This window comes from Canis lupus, chromosome 7, assembly GCF_003254725.2.
Source record: "Canis lupus dingo isolate Sandy chromosome 7, ASM325472v2, whole genome shotgun sequence".
Lineage (NCBI taxonomy): Eukaryota > Metazoa > Chordata > Mammalia > Carnivora > Canidae > Canis > Canis lupus.
Window position 1 is genome coordinate 28,288,013 of NC_064249.1, and position 20,924 is coordinate 28,308,936.

A 20,924-nucleotide genomic window follows, 5' to 3' on the forward strand; every position below is an offset into this window, starting at 1 on the left:
ACATTTTTTGCATATTTAATAGCCAGTTATTCCAACCTAGTTAGTGAATACTCCTTTCCCCAAAGATTTGAAATGTCTTTTCTGTTAAATGCCTGGCATTCAGTTATTCAATAGATACTTCTTAAAAACCTATTCTTGCCATGTACTGTTCTGGTATATTCATAGGTATATTTTAATGCTTTTTTTTTCTTTTCCATTGATTTATTTGATAATTTGCATTCCACTATTATACTGTTTGTTTTGTTATGTTTTGTTTTGTATTTTGAGTAGAGTTTTAGAGTAGGTAGGAGAATGTTCCAATTTGTTGATTTTTTTAAAATAGGTGTTGCTGGTCTTATACATTTTCTTAATAAATTATTTTGAGATTGATTTATCATATGCTCTAAAAAATTATAATGGAATTTTAATTATGATTGCATTTAACTAAAAAAAAATGATTGCATTTAACTGATAAATTGATTTGGGGTCATATTTTGGCCTTCAGTAAACTTCATAATTTTATTTTGGCTATTTCTTGATGATCTATGTACAATTCCCATAGCTATATTTTTATTGAGACTCTTTTCTATTCTATACTAATGGAGAAAAATGAAATAAAATTTGGAAAATAGGTAATTAGCTATATACCTAAATTCATGACATTATAGTACATTATTTTCCAAAGCACAGTTGACTCTTGAACAATGGAGAGGGTGGTTTAGGGGTGTAGCTCCCCCCTCCAGTCAAAAATACACATGTAATTTTTGACTTTTAAGAAACTTAACTGCATATAGTACAGTAATAGAACAAGGCACCACACCTCTCCTTGTCCCCAACCAAAGTTAAGCTGGATCATGGAGTGGCACCCGTTCCTTCCTTCCATACCCAAGAATATGGGAAATATTTGTATACATGGAATCTGAGTGAAGGCAGAACACTTTCACCTGTCTCTCTAGGTTGCTTGCTCCATCAGACCAGACCCCTTTTATGAAGTTCTAATGCAGTTTATGGTTATAGGAGATGCTGGCAAGTAGTGAGCTGCCAGTTCCCTGGAGGAGTTAGTTCCCCACTTTGGAGAGATTTCAGCACCACGGACAGCAACCACCCTGCTGTCCACTCTGCATCCCAGGTTCCTGCTTGGTGCTCTTGGCCCCATTGTTCTGGACTTGTTACTCCTAGGTGGGGGATAGTGGAGGGCTGAGGGAGGATGGCAAGTTATTCTGTGGTCCTTGGCCGATTCTGGCCTGTGACTAACCATGCCTCACCACCTCAGTAACAATCTCTTCCCAGAGCTGGTTCCTATGTACCTCTCAGTTCAAGACCTCGATGAACCTACCTTCCAACAGATAGTGAGTGATGTGAGGCATGCCAGGAGCAGGCAAGAGCCCTGCTGTCTCAGACTTCTCTGCATCTTTCATTTGCCTTCCCTCCTAGTCATTTGTTTCTTTCCAATCATAATCCACAGAATTCATACCAGTGTGTTCAAGGGTCAACTGTATATTCTAAGAAATATTGGTTCCTCTGGATTATAGTGGTGAAATACTTTTAATTACTACTGAATAAAAAAGTTACCAGGTTCTTTAAGTAGAACTTTATGGAGCTTTTACATGTTAATGTATGTTGCCTATCTACTTACTTGACTCTAGACAGTTTTGTTCAAAGCATATGGTATACCAGTGCTCTGCATTGTGAGTATTAATAACATTATGAAATGATATTGTAGGATGTTTTTTAGCTTGAAAAGTTCCTAAGTAGATTAATAATAGTTGTTTCATATTCTGAATGACCAAAGAGCAAAAATAAGTTGAACACTTTTATTACCATAACTAATACTAATAATGCAGTCCATAAAGTACAGTAGGTTCTGAGTGCCTATTATAAAAAGTTGAATTATGATCTCTGTATAACACACAGATATTTTTTAATGCTTTAATATTTTAAGCATTGGTAAGCTATGTAACAATTCTAATTAGAAACTGGTCTCATTATTTTATGTTTACTTAGCATATGGTAATTCTCATTAATCAGTTCATTAACTTTTTCCCTTTCTCAAGATAAAAATCTAGCAGAGATGTTTATTCTACCCTGAAGCTAATTTTATGAAAGATTTTTTGTTTTATGTCTGTTGGCATTAATTTAACATAATATTAAAATAGATTTATTTTTATGTTTGTAAGTTTTATTTGCTTATTAATTTGCTTCAATGGAGCTAGTGTTAGCCTGCTAAATTGCTCATTATTTTTTAGACTGATTCTATTTTTTTCCTTCTTCACAAACACATTAAATCAGATGTTAAAAAACAAACAAAAAAATGGCACTGTAGTAGCAAGATTATAAGTGGAAATACAAATTAAAAAATAAATTGTCTTTTTATTTTTTTGTCACTCAATATACTTACCATGTTACTTTATCTAAATCATATTTTACTTTTCTGTTTATAGTTAGAGACTTAAAGTTACATGTTATGAGTTTTTAAGTAAAAGCTGTATTTCAATTTTAAAAACAGCTTTCTGTGTTGGAAAGAAACACCTTCCTTTTTTATTCCAGTTCTAGCTTAGCTTTGTTATTTATTAATAAGTAGACATTTAAAACCAATCACCCTTTATACTACAGGCAAGGCAAATGATCATTTTTATATGTTTGTTATGTCATTAGAAACTGCCCTTGGTGCATTAGCAAGAGTCCTAAGAGAAGACTGGAAACAAAGTGTTGAGTTGGCTACAAACATAATTTACATCTTTTTTTGCTTTTCTAGGTAAGTATAAAAATTAAGAAATAAAAGTAGAAATCTCTCTCTGTTTCTTTCACTTTGTTAATGGTTTGGATTGTGGATTACTGGTTTGCTCAGTCTTCCTGTATGTCTGCCCATGTTCTGTCTCTAAACTCATGCTCTCTTTCCCATTCTCTGTCCTTTCCGATGTTCTGTCCTTCATTCAGTCTGTCCTGACCCATGCATGTGCAGAGTAGAATAGTAAAATGGTTTAGAATTTAAGAGTATTGACTCTGAAAATAGACTGGATTTGAATCCACGTAATAGCAGTACTGCTATTTACAACCCGTGTTGATTACATTATTTCTCTGTGCTTCAATTTCCTCATCTGTAAACTGGATAATAATAGTAACACCATTTTGGATAGTTTTTAGAATAAAGCCTGACTCAGAGTAAGTGCCAGTGATGTATCACTGTGTATATGTGTGTGTGTGTGTGTGTGTGTGTGTATGCATATGTATGTATCATATATATATATATATATATGATAACTTTTAGGTATCCATATGTGTTTATTTGTATACATGTATTCTCTGGAAAGTTGTTCATTGAGATACTGTGAAAAATTTCGAGGCAATTCCCAGAGAATTGCCTCTGTTTAAAACTGTGCCAGCATTAGCAAATAGATATTTATTAAATAAATACTTGGATGAATGAATTGTATAGGAAACACATGCAAAAACCTGATAACTAATATTTTACTGATTTATATTCTCTGGTATCTATTTTATTTAATATTAGTATTGTTATTAGTTTTGTTTTACAGCAGTCTGAAAGTTTATTTTGAGAGTGTCTGAATAGTTAAAATGGTGGTTGATTACAAAAAAATGTGTTTTCTTTCATTTCTAATTTAAAAGTAATTTTATTTCAGGTAAGGATAGTATGTGAAAATATATTTAAAGTAATCTTATAACTTCGGGTCTCTGCCTAGTATACCATGGATGTAGTCATTTATTGAAATATATATCAAATTTTACTTTCTACATCCATTGTACAAGTGTTTACTCAAAATAAATTTCCTGAATCTACAAAACATATTGCTTCAAATATATACTAAAATCTCTTCTTTTAAGCTTTTCTCAGTTTCATGGACTTATCACTCACTATAAAATTGGAGCTCTATGTATGAATATCATTGATCATGAGTTAAAAAGACATGAACTGTGGCAAGAAGAACTCTCTAAGAAGAAGAAAGCTGATATCCTTTTAGAGTGGCATTTCACCCCATGGTTGTTGCTATGAGATGTAGATAGGTGGGATAGTTTTGGGGTTTTTTTTGCCATTTACATTATTTGGAAAAATAAAAGAGTGTTGAAGGTTAAGATGAAGATTGAAACTATCAGAATGAATATAGTTTGACATGTGCTTTTTGTCTCTTTGATTAGTTTATTAGAAGGAGCAGGTAATAGTGGTCCTGGATAATTGAGCTGGTGATTCTCTTAAGTGACCTTATCGTTATATCCCCTAAGATCCTTTGGTTAACTGAAGCCCTGTCTCACCATGGTTTATGTAGTTCTGTCTGTCATAAGTTGACTTTGATTGGAATTAAATTCTGTTTTACTAATTATGTCCAAAAATTCTTAATATATTCAAATCTAAGAGGCTGCAGAATGATAGAACCTATGAAAAGAATCTTAAAGTGAATGGGTGGTGGACACTGAGGGGGGGCACTTGACGGGATGAGCACTGGGTGTTATTCTGTATGTTGGCAAATTGAACACCAATAAAAAATAAATTTATTATTAAATTTTTTTAAATGATGTATTTTAAACTATCTTTCAATGCAGAAATCTTTTCTGCAGCTTCCTTTACAAATTGGATATTTACTCTTTTCTTCAACAGTGTTTCTTCTTATTTATTTAGTTCATTCTGTGGTTTGACATCCTATTTATTATAATGTTCTTTTGCTTAGTGTACTAAAATCCACTTGTCAGTAACTTCTGTCCCTTGAATCTAATCTTGCATGCTAAATCAAAATAGAATAGGGTAGTCTCTTAAACATCACTTTTCTTGTATTTGAAAATATTTATCATACTGCCTCTGTAGCTTAATTTTTCTAGGTTATAGGTCCTAGCTTATTCATATGGCTTATTTAGCAACCATACTGGTAATTTTCCTTTGAACCCAATATTTATTGATCTCTTTTAAGAAGTAAAAATATGGGCACCCTGGGTGGCTCAGCGGTTTAGCGCCGCCTTCAGCCCAGGGTGTGATCCTAGAGACCCGGGATCGAGTTTTGCGTCGGGCTCCCTGCATGGAGCCTGCTTCTCCCTCTGCCTGTGTCTCTGCCCAACCCCCGGACCCCGTGTCTCTCATGAATAAATAAATAAAATCTTTACCAAAAAAAAAGTAAAAATATTGTTCCTGTTGTGCAGAGTATCATATATTTCTTACCTTTCCATCATGAAATCCCCAAGGTACTCTAAAAATTCACCCTAACGTACACACAAGTTTGACTTTTCTTAATTAAGATCTTTGCAGGTTTAGGGGTTTTCTGTTTGTGCTATGAGCTTCTGACATCTAAATGGTGTAGATTTAAATCCTATGGGCAGCTCAGTGATCCTGGAGACTTTAGATCATTTCTAGAGTTACAAGTCTCCTAAATACACCTGAAATTCATTTAATAGGAGGTGTATGGAGAGAACCACTAATGGAACTTTTAGTAATTATTAATTAATATTTTGTGATTGTTGGGTGATGGGAATTGATATTTTAGGATATATCATATTCCTGTTAAGTATCAGATATCATTGATTGAAAGATGTACCATTATTCATGAACTAGTAAGAATGGAAAAAAATGCTTAAATTAACTATGACATGTCATGGATTACAAGGCATACTGAAATGCAGGAGATTCCTTGTGTTTTGATACAAGCAGCAGTCAATGAGAGGGAAGTTTTTTAAGTGCTTCCCCAAGCACTGATCCTGAAGTCAGACTGAAATAACAAGTTATTTTTGCAGTTGTCCAGAGGATTACTTGGGGCCATAAGGTATAATTTAAAAATCTTGTTGACCTCTAACTTCAGGATAGTTCTCTTTGATGGGGAGTCTGAAGAGGATACTAAAGCATTTTAGGTCTAATCAACATCCTTTGAATGTTCTGGGCATCTGTCCAAGGTGGAATTAAGTATTCTTATTAACTAAAACACTCTCTGAGGCAGTAATCCTTTAGATTCATGGATCCACTGGTGTACATACATAAGATATTTCCATAAAATTTCTGGGGATTCAGGTGTTTGGTAAAACCTAAACATGCATTTACCCAAAGTCTCCAAGCATAACCATGAACCCTTGTTTAAGAAGTTCTAAAATTATTGTGTAGAGATGAATATTTTAAACTATTGGTTATAGAAAATAACTGGGTAACACTGCACATAAAATAGTACTGTTCTTCATAGTATTTCAGTAGATTTTCTTTGTTTCAATGAGTATGCATGATCCTTAACTTAAGTTGCTTACTTGATGAAGACCCTGAAAACCAAACCTTGAGAAAAGATTATGAAAAAACCTTTAAAAAATACCAGGGACTTGTGGTAAAACAGGAACAGCTCTTACGAGGTATGATTTCCTAAGCAATGAGAAACACAACAAAGTGTTTACACTACATTGATTTTGTTCAATTTTTTTTCAGATTGGTAAAGCTAATATTAGAATAATTTAACAGTCTCTAGTTTTAATAAGCTGTAAATTCTTTTGTCTTTAGCATGGGTAATAATGTTTTAAGTTTCATTCCATTATTTTTCCACCAAGAGGCCTATTCAGCTCTTTTTTTAAAATTTATTTTATTATTTTATTTTTTTCTATTCAGCTCTTAAATGTGTATATACTTGTAATTTGTTTACTCAGAGAGGATCTTTTAATCCAGTGTTTGTCCTTTTTGATAATGACAATCTGATCTCTCAAACACTAATATTAATTATAACATAATAGTACTAATGTCTTATTTATTTTGTGCTTTCCTAGGAAATCAATATAAAAATTCTCATAGTATTTCTCTTGATTAGTAAAAAACAGTCTCTGAGGTTTGTTGAGAGCTCTAACAATTGAATAAAGTTTCACAGCCATTGATAAGATACAAAATTTTATGAAGGTTAGTGAGAGTAATGTAGGGATTTTAAGTGTACATTCCACTCCTGCTTTGGAGTTGACTATTGATTTTTTCCAGTTTTATTGAGATATAATTGACATATAATTGTGTTAGGTTTAAGGTATACAATGTGCTGATTTGGTGTACACATATATTGCAAAATGTTTACCACAGTAAGGTTGGTAAACATGTCCTTCACCTCACATAATTACCATTTTGTTGTTGTTGTTACGGTGAGAACACTTAAGATCTGTTCTCATGGCAGTATTAAAATACACAATACAGTATTGTTAATTGTATTTGCCATGGTGTGCATTAGATCCCTGGAACTTATTCATCTTATGACTGAAAGTTTATATCTGTTGACCAAGGTCTTCCCATTTCCCCCACAACCCAGCTTCTGGTAAGCATGATCTACTCTGTTTTTATGAGTCCAGTGTTTTTAGATTCCACATACTCAGTGAGAACATACAATATTTGTCTTCCTCTGTCTGATTTCACTTAAAATAATACCCTTAAGGTCTATCTGTGTTATCACAAATGGCAGAATATCTTCCTTTTTTATGAATGAATAATATTTTGGGGTGTGTGTGTGTGCATATGTATGCCCCATCTCCTTTATCCATTCATCCATTGATGGACACTTAGGCTGCTGCTGTGTCTTGGCTATTAACAATGCCTCAGTGAACACAGGGATACAGATATCTCTTTGAGATCATGATTTTATTTCCTTTGGATATATACCCAGAAGTGGTATTGCTGGATCATATGGTAGTTTTATTTTTAAATTTTTGAGAAACATCCATTTTCCATAGTGGCTGCACCAGTTTATATTCCTTTAACAGGAATTTATATTTAACAGGAATATAAATTGCAGTTTAAATTCCTCCCAATTTACATTCTTTTTACTCTACATCCTTGGCAGCATTTATCACTTGTCTTTTTAGTAATAGCCATTCTGACAGGTATGAGGTGCTCTGTCATGGTATTGATTTCCATTTCCCTGATGATTAGTGATGTTGAACACCTTTTCATTTATCTGTTGGTAATTTGTATATCTTCTTTGGGAAAATGTCTGTTCAGAGCATTTGTCCATTGTTAAATCAGATTTGATTTGTTTTGATTTTTTCCTATTGAGTTGTATGGGTTTCTTACATCTTTTGGGTGTTAACCCCATATTTCCTCCCATTCTGTACATTGCCTTTTCATTTTGTTGATTGTTTCTTTTGCTGTGCAGAGCTTTTTTAGTTTGATGTAGTCCCACTTCTTGATGACTACTTTTGTTGCTTGTACTTTGGTGTCATTTTCCAAAAATCATTGCCGAGACTGATGTCAAGGAACTTTTCCCCTCTGTTTTCTTCTAGGAGTTTTACATTTTCAAGTCCTTAATCCTAATCCTATCTCAGTCCTTTTTTCTTTTGTAAGTCAAATTAATTTTCATGAGTGGTGTTAGGGGCCCAATTTCATTTGTTTCTATATGAATATTTAGTTTTCCCAGTACCATTTTTTTGAAGAAACTATCCTTTACCCTCTTGAGTATTTCTGGCTCTCTTGTCAAATAAATATTAGTTGACCTTTATATGTGGGTTTATTTTGAGCTCTAAATTGTTTCATTGATCTAATACCTGTTTTTATGCTTAATACCATACAGTTTGATTACCATAGCTTTGTGACATATTTTTAAACCAGAAAGTATAATGCCTCCATCTTTATACTTTTTCAAGATTGCTTTGGCTATTTTGAGTCATTTATGGTTCTATACAATTTTTTGTATTTTGTTCTATTTTTGTGAAAATGACATTGGAATTTTGATAGAGAGGATATGATTCCATAGATGTCTTTGGGTACTATGGATATTTTAATTATAATAACTTGTCCCATCATTGAACACAGCATATCTTTACATTTATTTGTGTCTTCAGATTTCTTTCATCAATATCTTATAGTTTCAGTAAATATATCCTTCACTTATTTGCTTAAATTTATTCCTAAGAATTTTATTGTTTTTGATGCTATTGTAAATGAGATTGTTTTATTTTCTTTTATATAGTTGTTAGTGTATAGGAGTACAAATGATTTTTATGTATTGATTTTTTAATCCTGAAACTTTATTGAATTCACTTATCAATTCTAACAGTGTTTTGGTACTCTTAAGGATTTTCTATATAAGAATTGAGTCTTCAGTAAATAGACACAATTTCATGTCTTCCTTTCCAATTTGTATACCTTTATATCTTTTTCTTGCCTAAGTGCTCTAGCTAGTTCTTCCAATATTATATTGAATAAAAGTGTCAAGAGTAAGCCTTTTTGCTAATTTTAGAATAAAAGCTTTCAGTTTTCCACTGTTGAGTATGTTATTGGTAATTGGATTTTCATATATGGCCTTTTTATGCTTACTTTCTATTCTTAGGAGTTTTATCAAGAAAGAATGTTGAATTGTGTCAGATGCCATTTCTGCATCTATTGAGATGACCATATGATTTTTGTCTTTTCTATTAATGTGATATATCGTGTTTTTTTTTATTTGTGTATGCTAAATCATCTGTATATCCCAGGGATAAATCCTATTTGGTGATGGTATGTGCTTTGCATTCAGTTTGCTAGTATTTTATTGAGAATTTTTATATCTCTGTTCATCAGGGATATTGATCTATAGTGTTTTGTTTTATGTTTTTCCTTGTGTCCTTATCTGGCTTTGTATCAGGGGTAACTCTTCAATTTTTTGGAGGAGTTTGAGAAGGATTGACATGGATTCTTCTTTAAATGTTTTCTAGGAGTACCCTGTGAAGCCATCTGGTCTTAGGCTTTTCTTTTTTGCAAGGTTTTTGGTAATTGATTCAAGCTGACTCTTTATTAGTCTGTTCAGATTTTCCACTTCATGATTCAGCCTTTTTTTTTTTTTGAGATCACAAATAATTTTTATTTTTAAAATTTAATATCAATTTGCCAACATACAGTATAACACCCAGTGCTCATCACATCACATGCCCTCCTTTATTGCCTGTCACCTAGTTACCCTATCCCCCCACGCACCTCCCATTCAGCAACCCTCAGTTTCCCAGAGTTAAAAGTCTCTCATGGTTTGTCTTCCTTTCTGACTTTTACCCATTCAGTTTCCCCTCCTTCCTTTATTATTCCCCTTTATTCTCCTCCTGCTATTTCTTATATTCCACATATGAGTGAAACCATATGATAATTGTCTTTCTTCAACTGACTTACTTCACTTAACATTATACCCTCCAGTTCCATCCACATCAATTTAAATGGTAGGTATTCATCCTTTCTGATGGCTGAATAATATTACATTGTATAAGTATACCACATCTTCTTTATCCATTCATCTGTTGAAGAGTGGACATTGCTGCTATGAACATTGGGATGCAGGTGCCCCTTTCTTTCACTACATCTGTATTTTTGCAGTAAATACCCACTAGTGCAATTGCTAGGTCATAGGATATCTCTATTTTTAACTTCTTGAGGAACCTCCATACTGTTTTCCAGAGTGGGTGTACCAGCTTGCATTCTCACCAACAGTGTAAAGTAGGTTCCCCTTTTTCCACATCCAGACCAATATTTGTTGTTTCCTATCCTGTTGATTTTAGCCATTATTAGTGTTATAACATGGTAACAAATCATTGTGGTCTTGATTTGTATTTTCCTGATGACAAATGATGTGGAGCATTTTTTTTCATGAGCCTATTGGCCATGTGTAGGTCTTCTTTGGAGAAATGTCTGTTCATGTCTTTTGCCCATTTCTTGACTGGATTGTTTGTTTTTTGGGTGTTAAGTTTGATAAGTTCTTTATAGATCTTAGATATTAGCCCTTTATCTAATAGGTCATTTACAAATATCTTCTCCCATTCTGTAGGTTGCATTTTAGTTTTGTTGACTACTTGCTTTGCTCTGCAGAAGTTTTTTATTTTGATGAAGTTCTAGCAGTTCATTTTTGCTTTTGTTTCCCTTGCCTTTAGAGATGTGTCTTGCAAGAAGTTGCTGTGGCTAAGGTCAAAAAGTTTGCTCCTGTGTTCTCCTCTAGGATTTTGGTGGATTCCTGTCTCACAATTAGGTCTTTCATTCATTTTGAGTTTATCTTTGTGTATGGCATAAGAGAATGATCTAGTCATTCTTCTGAATGTGGCTCTCCAGTTTTCCCAACACCATTTCCAACACTGTCTTTTTTCTATTGGCTATTCTTTCCTGCTTTGTCAAAGATTAGTTGGCCATGGAGTTGGTCTATTTCTGGGTTCTCTATTCTGTTCCATTGATCTGTGTGTCTGTTTTTGTGCCAGTAACATGCTGTCTTAATGATCACAGCTTTGTAATACAGCTTGAAGTCCGGCATTGTGATGCCCCCAACTTTGGTTTTCTTTTTCAGTATTCCTTTGGCTAAAGTATTTTGCTTTCATTTTTGAAGGACAACTTTGTGTAAAGTATATTTGGTTGGCTTTTTTTTTTTTTTTCTTTTCAGCACTTTGAATTTACCATTCCACTTATTCCTGGCCTGTAAGGTTTCTGCTGAGGAATCTCCTTATGGTCTTCCCTTGTAGGAGATCTTTTTTTTTTATTTTTTCTCTCACTCTCTCTTCTTACTTTTAAAATTCTTAAAAAAATAAAAATAAAATAAAATAAATAAAATTCTTTCCTGGGACACCTGGGTGGCTCAGTCAGTTGAGCATATGACTCTTGGTTTGGGGCTCCATGCTTAGCAGGGAGTCTGCTTGAGATTCTCTCCCTCTCCCTGTGCTCCTATCCATGCTTGCATATGCTCACTCTCTCTCTCAACTCAATAAATAATATCTTTAAAAAAATAGATAAAATTCTCTCTTTGACTTTGATTTTACATGATTTTATGTGTCTTATAGAACATTGTTTTACATGTAGATTGAAATTTTGTGGTGAATTATTAATATTGTGATACTCATATCTCTCCTGAGACTTGGGACATTTGCAACCATTCTTTCTTTCTTCTTTTTTTTTCCTCAGCCATTATTTCCTAAGTAAATTTTCTGCCCCTTTCTTTCTCTTCTCATTCTGGGACTCCAGTGATATGTAGATTGTTTTCTTAATGCACAAGCTTGAAGTTAGCCTTTCCTGCTGTGCACCTGCATTTCCACTGCCATGTGCACTTCCATTGTCTGTGATGATACCATATAGTCTCAGGAATGTACACGGAGAGCATAATTAGAGATTCATTTCATATTAATAATTAATTTCTTTTCATTATTGAGTGATATGTCATTGCATTCATCTATTAAGGGTTATCTGGGATGTTTCCAGTTTTTCTCAATTACAAATAAAGTCTGTGAACTTAACTGATTGAGCCACCCAGGCATCCCAAGAGTTCTTTTATATATTGGATACAAGACTTTATCAGACATAGGATTTGTAGACATTTTCTCCTAGTCTTTGGCTTACCTTTTTATTCTCCTAAGAGTGTCTTTTAGAGTGCAGAATTTTATATATTTATGTAGCACAATTGATTTCATATTTCCTGAATTACAATTTTGATATTGTATCCAAGAAATTCTCTTGCAAAGATTTTTCTCCTCTGTTTTCTTCTACAAATGTTACAGTCTTAGGTTTTACACTTAAGTCTATAATATGTTTTGAGTTAATTTTTGTATATGGTATGAAGAATGGATCAAAGTTCTATGCATGTCCAATTATTCAAGCATTATTTGTTGAATACACTATCCTTTTATCCTTTTATCTATTGGATTGTTATTTGTGAAAAATCCTTTATCCATGTATGTGCATTTCATTTCTGTACTGTAATTAGTGCTGTCCATCACTTTTGTAACTCTTGATACCAATAGCACAGTGTCTTCAGTATAGTGGCTTTATAGAAAATTATTAAATGAAGTAGTATTCCTTCAACTTTTTTTCCACAGGAATTTTGGCTATTCTAGATATTATGCATTTTCATATTATTTTATAATCAGTGTATTCGTTTCCTTAAAATTCTGGGGTATTGATTCAGGATGCATTGAATATATATGTTAATTTTGGAAGAATTGGTTTCTTAACAGTATTGTCTTTTGACCCAAGAAAAGGATCTCTCTTTCCATTTATTTAGATTTTCTTGAATATCTCATAGTGGTGTTTTATTGTTTTCAGGTTTTTCATATCTTGTGTCAGATTTATCCCTAAGATTTTCATATTTCTGTTGCTATTCTGAACACTCTTTTAAAAAAATTTCAACTGATTATTCGTTGCTTGTATATAGAAATATTTTTTAATATTGGTTCTGAATTCTGCAACCTTAAATTTATTTAGTAAATTTATTTATTACTTATTTTTAATAACTTTCCTTTAAAGATTCCATCACATTTTCCACATAGGTGAATGTATTATATATAAATAAAGATAACTTCATCTTGTCAGATCAGGAAACCTTTTAATTATTTTTTAGTTTGTTTATATGGTGAATTACATTGATTTTTCAAATGTTAATTCAGCCTTGGGCTTCTGTATTAAATCCACTCATGTATCCTTTTTATGTATCAGTGGATTAAATTTGCTAACTTTGTTTTGCTTCTATGTTCATAAGGTATTTGTGTGTAGTTTTCTTGTGTTGTAAAATTTTTATGATAATGCTGGCTTCATAGGTTGATTTGGAATATATTCCATTCTATTTAACTTCCTGGGAGACCATGTGCAGAATGGTATTATTCCTTTAAATATTGGATAAGATATTCCAGTAAAGCCATCTGAACCCTTGTTTTCTTTATGGGAAGATTTTGTTTATTTATTTATTTTTATTTATTTATTCATGAGAGACACAGAGAGAGAAGCAGAGACGTAGGGAGAGGGAGAAGCATACAGAAGCTCCCTGTAGGGAGCCTGGTGAGGAACTCGATCCCAGGACCCTAGGATCACACTCTGAGCCAAAGGCAGACGCTTAACCACTGAGCCACCCAGGTGTGGGAAGATTTTAAACTGCAAATTCAATTTCTTTAATAGGTACTGTTCACATTCTTTATTTCTTCTTGAGTGAGCTCAAGTAGCTTGAATCGTTAAGGAATTTCTAAATTTAAGGTTGTTCTGTATTAATATTTCCTTATTATTTTATTAATACCAACAGAATCTATAGTGATATATAACCTCTCTCAATCCAGAGATTGGTAAATTATGTCTTTTTTTTTCTCATGATCATAGTTGTTTGAGGGTATCATATTTTTTTTTAATCTCAAAGAACCAACTTTTGGTTTCATTGATTTTCTGTACATTTATATTATATATTTAATTAATTTCTGTTCAGTTGAATATTATTTCTGTTTCTGAGCTAACTTTGGGTTCAGTTTGCTCCTTTTGTAGCTTCTTAAGTTGGAAGTAGGATCATTTATTTAAGACCTTTCTTCTTCTATACTGAAAGTATATAGGACTGTAAATTTCTCTTTAAGCACTGCTTTAGGGATATACCATAGATTTTGATATATCCTGTTTTTATTTTTATTTTTATTCCATTCAAAACACTTTCCAATTCCCCTTTTACTACTTCTTTGACACATAAGTTATTTAGGAAGGAGTTAGTTTATTTCTGAATATTTAGGAATTTCTGAGAGACCTATGTGTTACTAATTTTTAATGTGATCCCATTACTGTTAGAGAAGATACTTTTTATTTAAATTCCAGTTACCATGCAGTATAATATTAGTGTCAGGTGTTTCAATATTTCTATTTTGGCTTGGTGTTCATCACACAAAATGCACTTCTTAATCCCCTTCACCTATTTAACTCATCCCCCCCCCACATCTGCCTCCCCTTTGGTAACCCATCAGTTTGTTCTCTATAGTGTTTCTTGGTTTGTCTCCCTTTCTTTCTCCTTTGCGCATTTGTTTTGTTTCTTAAATTTTATGAGTGAAATCATATAGTATTCATCTTTCTCTGACTTATTTTGCATAGCATTATAGTCTCTAGCTCCATCCATGTTATTGCAAATGGCAAGATTTCATTCTTTCTCTTGGCTGAGTAATGTTCTATATGTATGTATCTCCTACATTTTCCTTAACCATTCATCAGTCAATAGAGGCTTGAGCTGTTTCTGTAATTTGGCTATTGTAGATAATGCTGTTAGGAACATCAGGGGGCATGTATCCCCTTGAATTGTATTTTTGTATTCTTTGGATAGTGCAATTGCTGGATCATAGGGCAGTTTATTTTTAATTTTTTATAGAACCTGCATATAGTTTTCCAGAGCAGCTGCACCAGTTTACATTCCCACATAGTACAAGAGGGTTCTCCTTTCTTGACATCCTTGCCAACACCTGTTGTTTCTTGTGATTTTGATTTTAGACATTCTGACAGGTGTGGTGTGATTTGTAATTTTGATCTGAATTTTCCTGATGATGAGTGATTTCAAGCATCTTTTCATGTATCTTTCAGGCCATCTCTACGTTTTTGAAAAAAAAAGCCTCTTCGTGTCTTCTGCCCACTTTTTAATTAGATTATTATTATTTTCTGTGTATTGAGTTGTATAAGTTCTTTATACATTTTGGACACTAACCCTTTATCAGATAATGTTATTTCCAAGTATCCTCTCCCATTCCATAGGTTGCCTTTTAATTTTGTTGATTGTTTCCTTTGCTGTGCAGAACCTTTTTATTTTGATAGAGTCCCAATAGTTTATTTTTGCTTTTGTTTCCCTTGCCTCAAGAGACATATCTAGAAAGAAGTTGTTACAGTCAATGTCTAAGAAGTTACTGCCTGTGTTCTTTAGGATTTTTATGGTTTCAGGTCTCACATTTAGGTCTTTGATACATTTTAAATGTATTTTTGTATGGGATGTAGCAAAGTAGTACAGTTTCATTCTTTTGCATGTTGCTGTTCAGTTTTTGCAACACTATTTGTTAAAGAGACATTTTTCTCATTGGATGTTCTTTCCTGCTTTGTCAAAGATTAATTGAGCATATAATTGTAGGTTCACTTCTTGGTTTTCTGTTTATTCTCTTGATCTATGTGTCTGTTTTTGTGCCAGTACCATACTGTTTTGAACACTACAGCTTTGTAATATAACTTGAAGTCCAGAATTGTGATGCCTCCAGCTTTGCTTTTCTTTCTCAAGGTTGCTTTGGCTACTTGAGGTCTTTTGTGGTTTTATACAAATTATAGGATTGTTCTAGCTCTGTGAAAAATGCTATTAGTATTTTGATAAGGATTGCATTTAAATGTGTAGATTGCTTTGGACATTACAAATATTTTAACAATGTTTGTTTTCTCAGTCCATGAGCATGGAATGTCTTTTAATTTCTTTGTTGTTTTCAATTTCTTTTTTTTTAATTTTTTATTTATTTATGATAGTCACAGAGAGAGAGAGAGAGAGAGAGAGAGAGACAGGCAGAGACACAGGCAGAGGGAGGAGCAGGCTCCATGTACCGGGACGTGGGACTCGATCCCGGGTCTCCAGGATCGCGCCCTGGGCCAAAGGCAGGCGCCAAACCGCTGCGCCACCCAGGGATCCCCTGTTTTCAATTTCTATATAGAGTATTATGTCATCTGCAAGTAGTGAAAGTTTCACTTCTTCCTTGCCAAGTTGGATGCATTTTATTTATTTTTGTTGTCTGATTGCTGTGGCCAGGACTTTCAGTACTATGCTAAATAACAGAGGTGACAGTGGATATCCTTGTCTTGTTCTTGACCATCAAGGAGACACTCAGTTTTTCCCCATTGAGGATGATATTAGCTGTAGATTTTTATAGATGGCCTTTATTAAGTTGAAGTATGTTTGCTCTAAACCTACTTTGTTGAGGGTTTTTATCATGAATGGATGTAGTACTTTGTCAAATGCTTTTTTGCATCTATTGAAAGGAACATATGGTTCTTGTCCTTTCTTTTATTAATGTGGTATATCCTCTTGATTGATTTGTGAATATTGAACCACCCTTGCAACCCAAGGTCCTTTGGTCCTTTCTCTTTCTTCTTTAGGTCCTTTCTCTTCTTTTTGAGAAGGCTGGCTATAAGTTTATCAGTTTTATTAATATTTTCAGAGGACTAGCTCCTGGTTTTTCATCTGTTCTATTGTTGTTGTTGGGTTGTTGTTGTGGTTTTTTGTAGTCATTGTTTTAGTTTTTATATCATTTATTTCTGTTCTAAACATTATTATTTCCTTCTTCTGCTGTCTCTAGGCTTCATTTGTTGTTCTTTTTCTAGCTCCCTTAGGTATAAAGTTAGGTTGTTTATTTGATATTTTTCTTGGTTGGCTTTCCTGGTCTCTTGGTTCCATCTCTTGAACTCTAGAGTTCTTTTGAGTTCTGCCAGGATTTTCCCTCTCTGTGTCATGACCTGGAAACTCTCAAGACATTATTCTGGGGCAGTCATAGGGCCATCTCACTTACTTCTTATCTGTTAGGTCACTGTCCTTCATTATCTGATGTCCATTGTTGTGAAAATCTTTATTTTGTACATTTTCATCTGGTTGTTGTCGTTGTTGTTATTTCAGGTAAGGATTTAAATCTGGTACCCATTACTCTGTTGTGTTAACTTCCTAGAGCTGCCAAAACAAAGTACCACAAACTGGCTCATTTAATAAAACAACAGAAATTTATTTTCTCACTGGTTTCTGAAAATTAGAAAGCCAAAAATCACAGTGTTAGCAGGACCATATTCCCCCCGAAGGCTTCAGAATCCTTCCTTTTCTCTTCTTAGGTTTTGGTGGCTTCCACTAATCCTCAATATTTCTTGGCTCATAGCCATATCACTCTATTCTCTGCCTCCATCCTCACATGGCCACCCTCCCCCTGTATCCGTATCCTCTCCTATTCTTTTTTTTTTTTTAACTTTTATTTATTTATGATAGGCACACAGTGAGAGAGAGAGAGAGGCAGAGACACAGGCAGAGGGAGAAGCAGGCTCCATGCACCGGGAGCCCGACGTGGGATTCGATCCCGGGTCTCCAGGACCGCGCCCTGGGCCAAAGGCAGGCGCCAAACCGCTGCGCCACCCAGGGATCCCTCCTCTCCTATTCTTATAAGGACACAAGTCATTGAATTTGAGGTCCAACCTAGCCCATTATGACCTTATCTTAACCAATTACCTCTGCAAAGACCCATTTCTAAATAGGGTCAGATTCTAAGTTTCAATGGGGCATGAATTTTGGGAGATCACTGTTCAACCCATTATATTTCTCTTGGTTATAAGCAGAAGTCTACTATATGCTTTCAATACAACTTCATTTAGAAAAAATTTTTTTAGAGAAATTGATTCATTGAGTGCAAAAACACTGTTTAAATCAGAGAGCATTCAACACAATTTTTTAATTCCCAGGGTTTTTGTTTTGTTTTATTTTTATTTATTCATGAGAGAGAGTGAGAGAGAGAGAGAGAGGCAGAGACACAGGCAGAGGGAGAAGCAGGCTCCATGCAGGGAGCTGGACGTGGGACTCGATCCTGGGTCTCCATGATCACACCCTGGGCTGAAGGCAGCTCTAAACCGCTGAGCCACCCGGGCTGCCCTAATTCCCAGTTTTTTAACTGTATTGCTTGGTTTCAGACAGAGAATCAAGCCTTTTGTTGACATGAATATTAGGGGAACAGATCTAAAATACATCAAAAATAGTCACACAAACATCCCACACCTTCTGTCCATGCAAAGACAGCATGGAAAATGGCATCAGAATGATCTTGCAGAAACTTCCTAAATGAAAACACCCCAGTCACCTGCTCTTAAGGTTGAGCATGGCTACCACAGAATCCCATCCAAAGATCCTGGGCAACGCATGTGTGCAGCCAAAAAACATATGGGGCTGAAAAAGCCCACCGTCCCTGGAGCAGGTCTAAGTTTTGAGGACACTCCCCTCCCTCCCATCTGAAAGAGACTTTAGATTTCACACAACTGTAAAACCTTTTAATAGTGCCTTCCATGAAAAGTCAGTATGATGCAGTAGTATAAATATGTGAGCTTTGGGTTCTGATAGGCTTGATTTTAATTTAGCTCCATCACTTTTTTGCTGTGTGGATAGGGCAAGTTATTTAACTTCTCTGAATCTGAAGTTGCCCATCTGTAGAATTTATAATAAATACTTCTTTCACCATAAATTATCTTAAAGATAAAATGGTTTACTCTTTATATATCAACTAGTACAGTGCCTGGCATACAGTAGCCCTAATTACTGCCTTTACAGCTCAAATATTTGCTAAATAAATTAAATATTTACAACTATTGCATATATTTCTTATTTTAATAAAGGTATAGAAATGGCTTATAAGAATGCATGAAATGAAATGCTAAAGTAATGCAACCAAGATTATAGGATTGCATTGATCATAATAGCCTACAAATTCTGATAGAACTCTTTTAAGTCTTAACTCTGAAGCTTCCTGTCAGTCAAGGCAAAATGGAAAACAACGTATGTTACAAATTCTGTCAAAAGGGAAGAATCATATGAGTTTATTGGAAGAACCTAAACATTTTTATTAGAGGTGTCTAAAAGAAATTTTACTTAGAACTAGTAGACAATGCCTTAACTTTGTCTAGTATAACAATTGTATTACTGAACTTAATATGGCATTTTCTGTTGTAACTATCAGAAAATCAGTTTGGATATGTGAAATAGATTTTACTATCCTCATATTTAGGTATAGCTATTTTACATGTTTTGGATTATAGTTCTTTTTGTTGTTTTTAACATCTAGTGTTATATTAGTTTCAGGTGTACATTGTAGTGATTCAACACTTCCATACATCACCCTATGCTTATCACAGGTGCACTTCTTAATCTCCATCTCCTATTTCAGTCATTCCTCTGCCCACCTTTCCTCTGGTAATCATCAGTTTTTTCTTAGAGTATAGTTCTTTTTAATATTGCGGCTGCTTGTTGTTGAAGTTTTACCTTGTTTTCTACACATATACAATTCTTTCCCCCTGTTTTATTATATAGTAACATGTACCTTTAATACCATTTGCTTACTATTAAGCTTTAAAGAATCATTATCTTATTTTGGTTAGTGTCCTCAGCATCATAAGAAAATTATTTTATGTATGTATACTTTTTGTTTATTTTGTATAACATACATGTATTTCTCAATAATAACAAATGTTTTCCAATGAGCCAATTAATAATATTTTCAAAATAATGTAGTCTCTTCTTAGAACTACGTGTTACTATACTGAGTAGAAATGATTAAGTTGTTGATTCAATATGCCTGTCACTTAACACTCATCTATTTTACTCTTTTAGTTGCTCTTTATTTGCTTCTGAATCTTGCTGAAGATACACGTACAGAACTGAAGATGAGGAACAAGAACATAGTTCACATGCTGGTGAAGGCTCTTGATCGGGACAATTTTGAGCTACTTATCCTAGTTGTGTCATTCTTGAAGAAACTCAGCATCTTTATGGAGAATAAAAATGATATGGTAACTTATATTTAAATAGTCCATGTCCACTATTTTCAGGTTTGAATGTGTTGATAAAAAGTAAACACATTATATCCCTACTGAGATAATTCTGAATGAAAATTTTACAATAGCAGTAATTCACTTAAATGACTTCATTAGGAAATATATTCCTTATTAGTTCATATCCCACTTAATTGAGACTATTTGGATAACAATTTTATCCTAATATATTTCATAGGATATATCTTTCCATATTCAACATAATATGTAGAAAGTAATTTATATTCTAAGATTGTGCTTCAGAATCACCTGGCTTATTATTTTTCACTTACATTATCTTCTTTCCTACATTTCTGATATTAGTGTGTAGAATTACAGTCTAGCCCAATTCCTCCTTATTAACCTGCCATTCTAGTTGGTTGCTTCAACCTGTTTATTTGGCTTCTTAAGATCTCCTGAAGCTATACCTTCTTTCTTTCTGTTTTATTAGTTCATGCCCTCTTTATTTATACCCTTTGCATTTTCTTGTTTGAAGTATTATAGTGAGTTCCTGTTTGCCATCTTATATTGTGGTGATGCAGCGGTCTTTAAGAAATACAAGTTGATTATATATAGTACTTCTGAAAAATATACACAATTCAGAAATAACGTAAAGACGGAATAAAAGTTATCTGCTTTTTTTCACATTAAAAAGTCTTTGTAAACACAGTGTTACATTACATAGATCATATATTAACCATACCTTGTTTTC

General features: G+C 33.7%; 1 protein-coding gene across 3 annotated transcripts in view; it reads left to right on the plus strand.

Moving 5' to 3' along the window:
• Window positions 1–20,924, plus strand: part of KIFAP3 (kinesin associated protein 3) — a 146,038-nt gene that overhangs the window by 24,680 nt on the left and 100,434 nt on the right. For all 3 annotated transcript variants that reach the window (XR_004817618.2, XM_035719360.2, XM_049112307.1), the window contains exons 6-9: window positions 2,635–2,734; window positions 3,823–3,947; window positions 6,211–6,309; window positions 20,013–20,191. Coding sequence is in view for 2 of the 3 variants with exons in the window: in XM_035719360.2 (XP_035575253.1) it covers window positions 2,635–2,734; window positions 3,823–3,947; window positions 6,211–6,309; window positions 20,013–20,191 (503 nt within the window). In the remaining variant the exon portion in view is untranslated. The remainder of the gene's footprint in view (window positions 1–2,634; window positions 2,735–3,822; window positions 3,948–6,210; window positions 6,310–20,012; window positions 20,192–20,924) is intronic.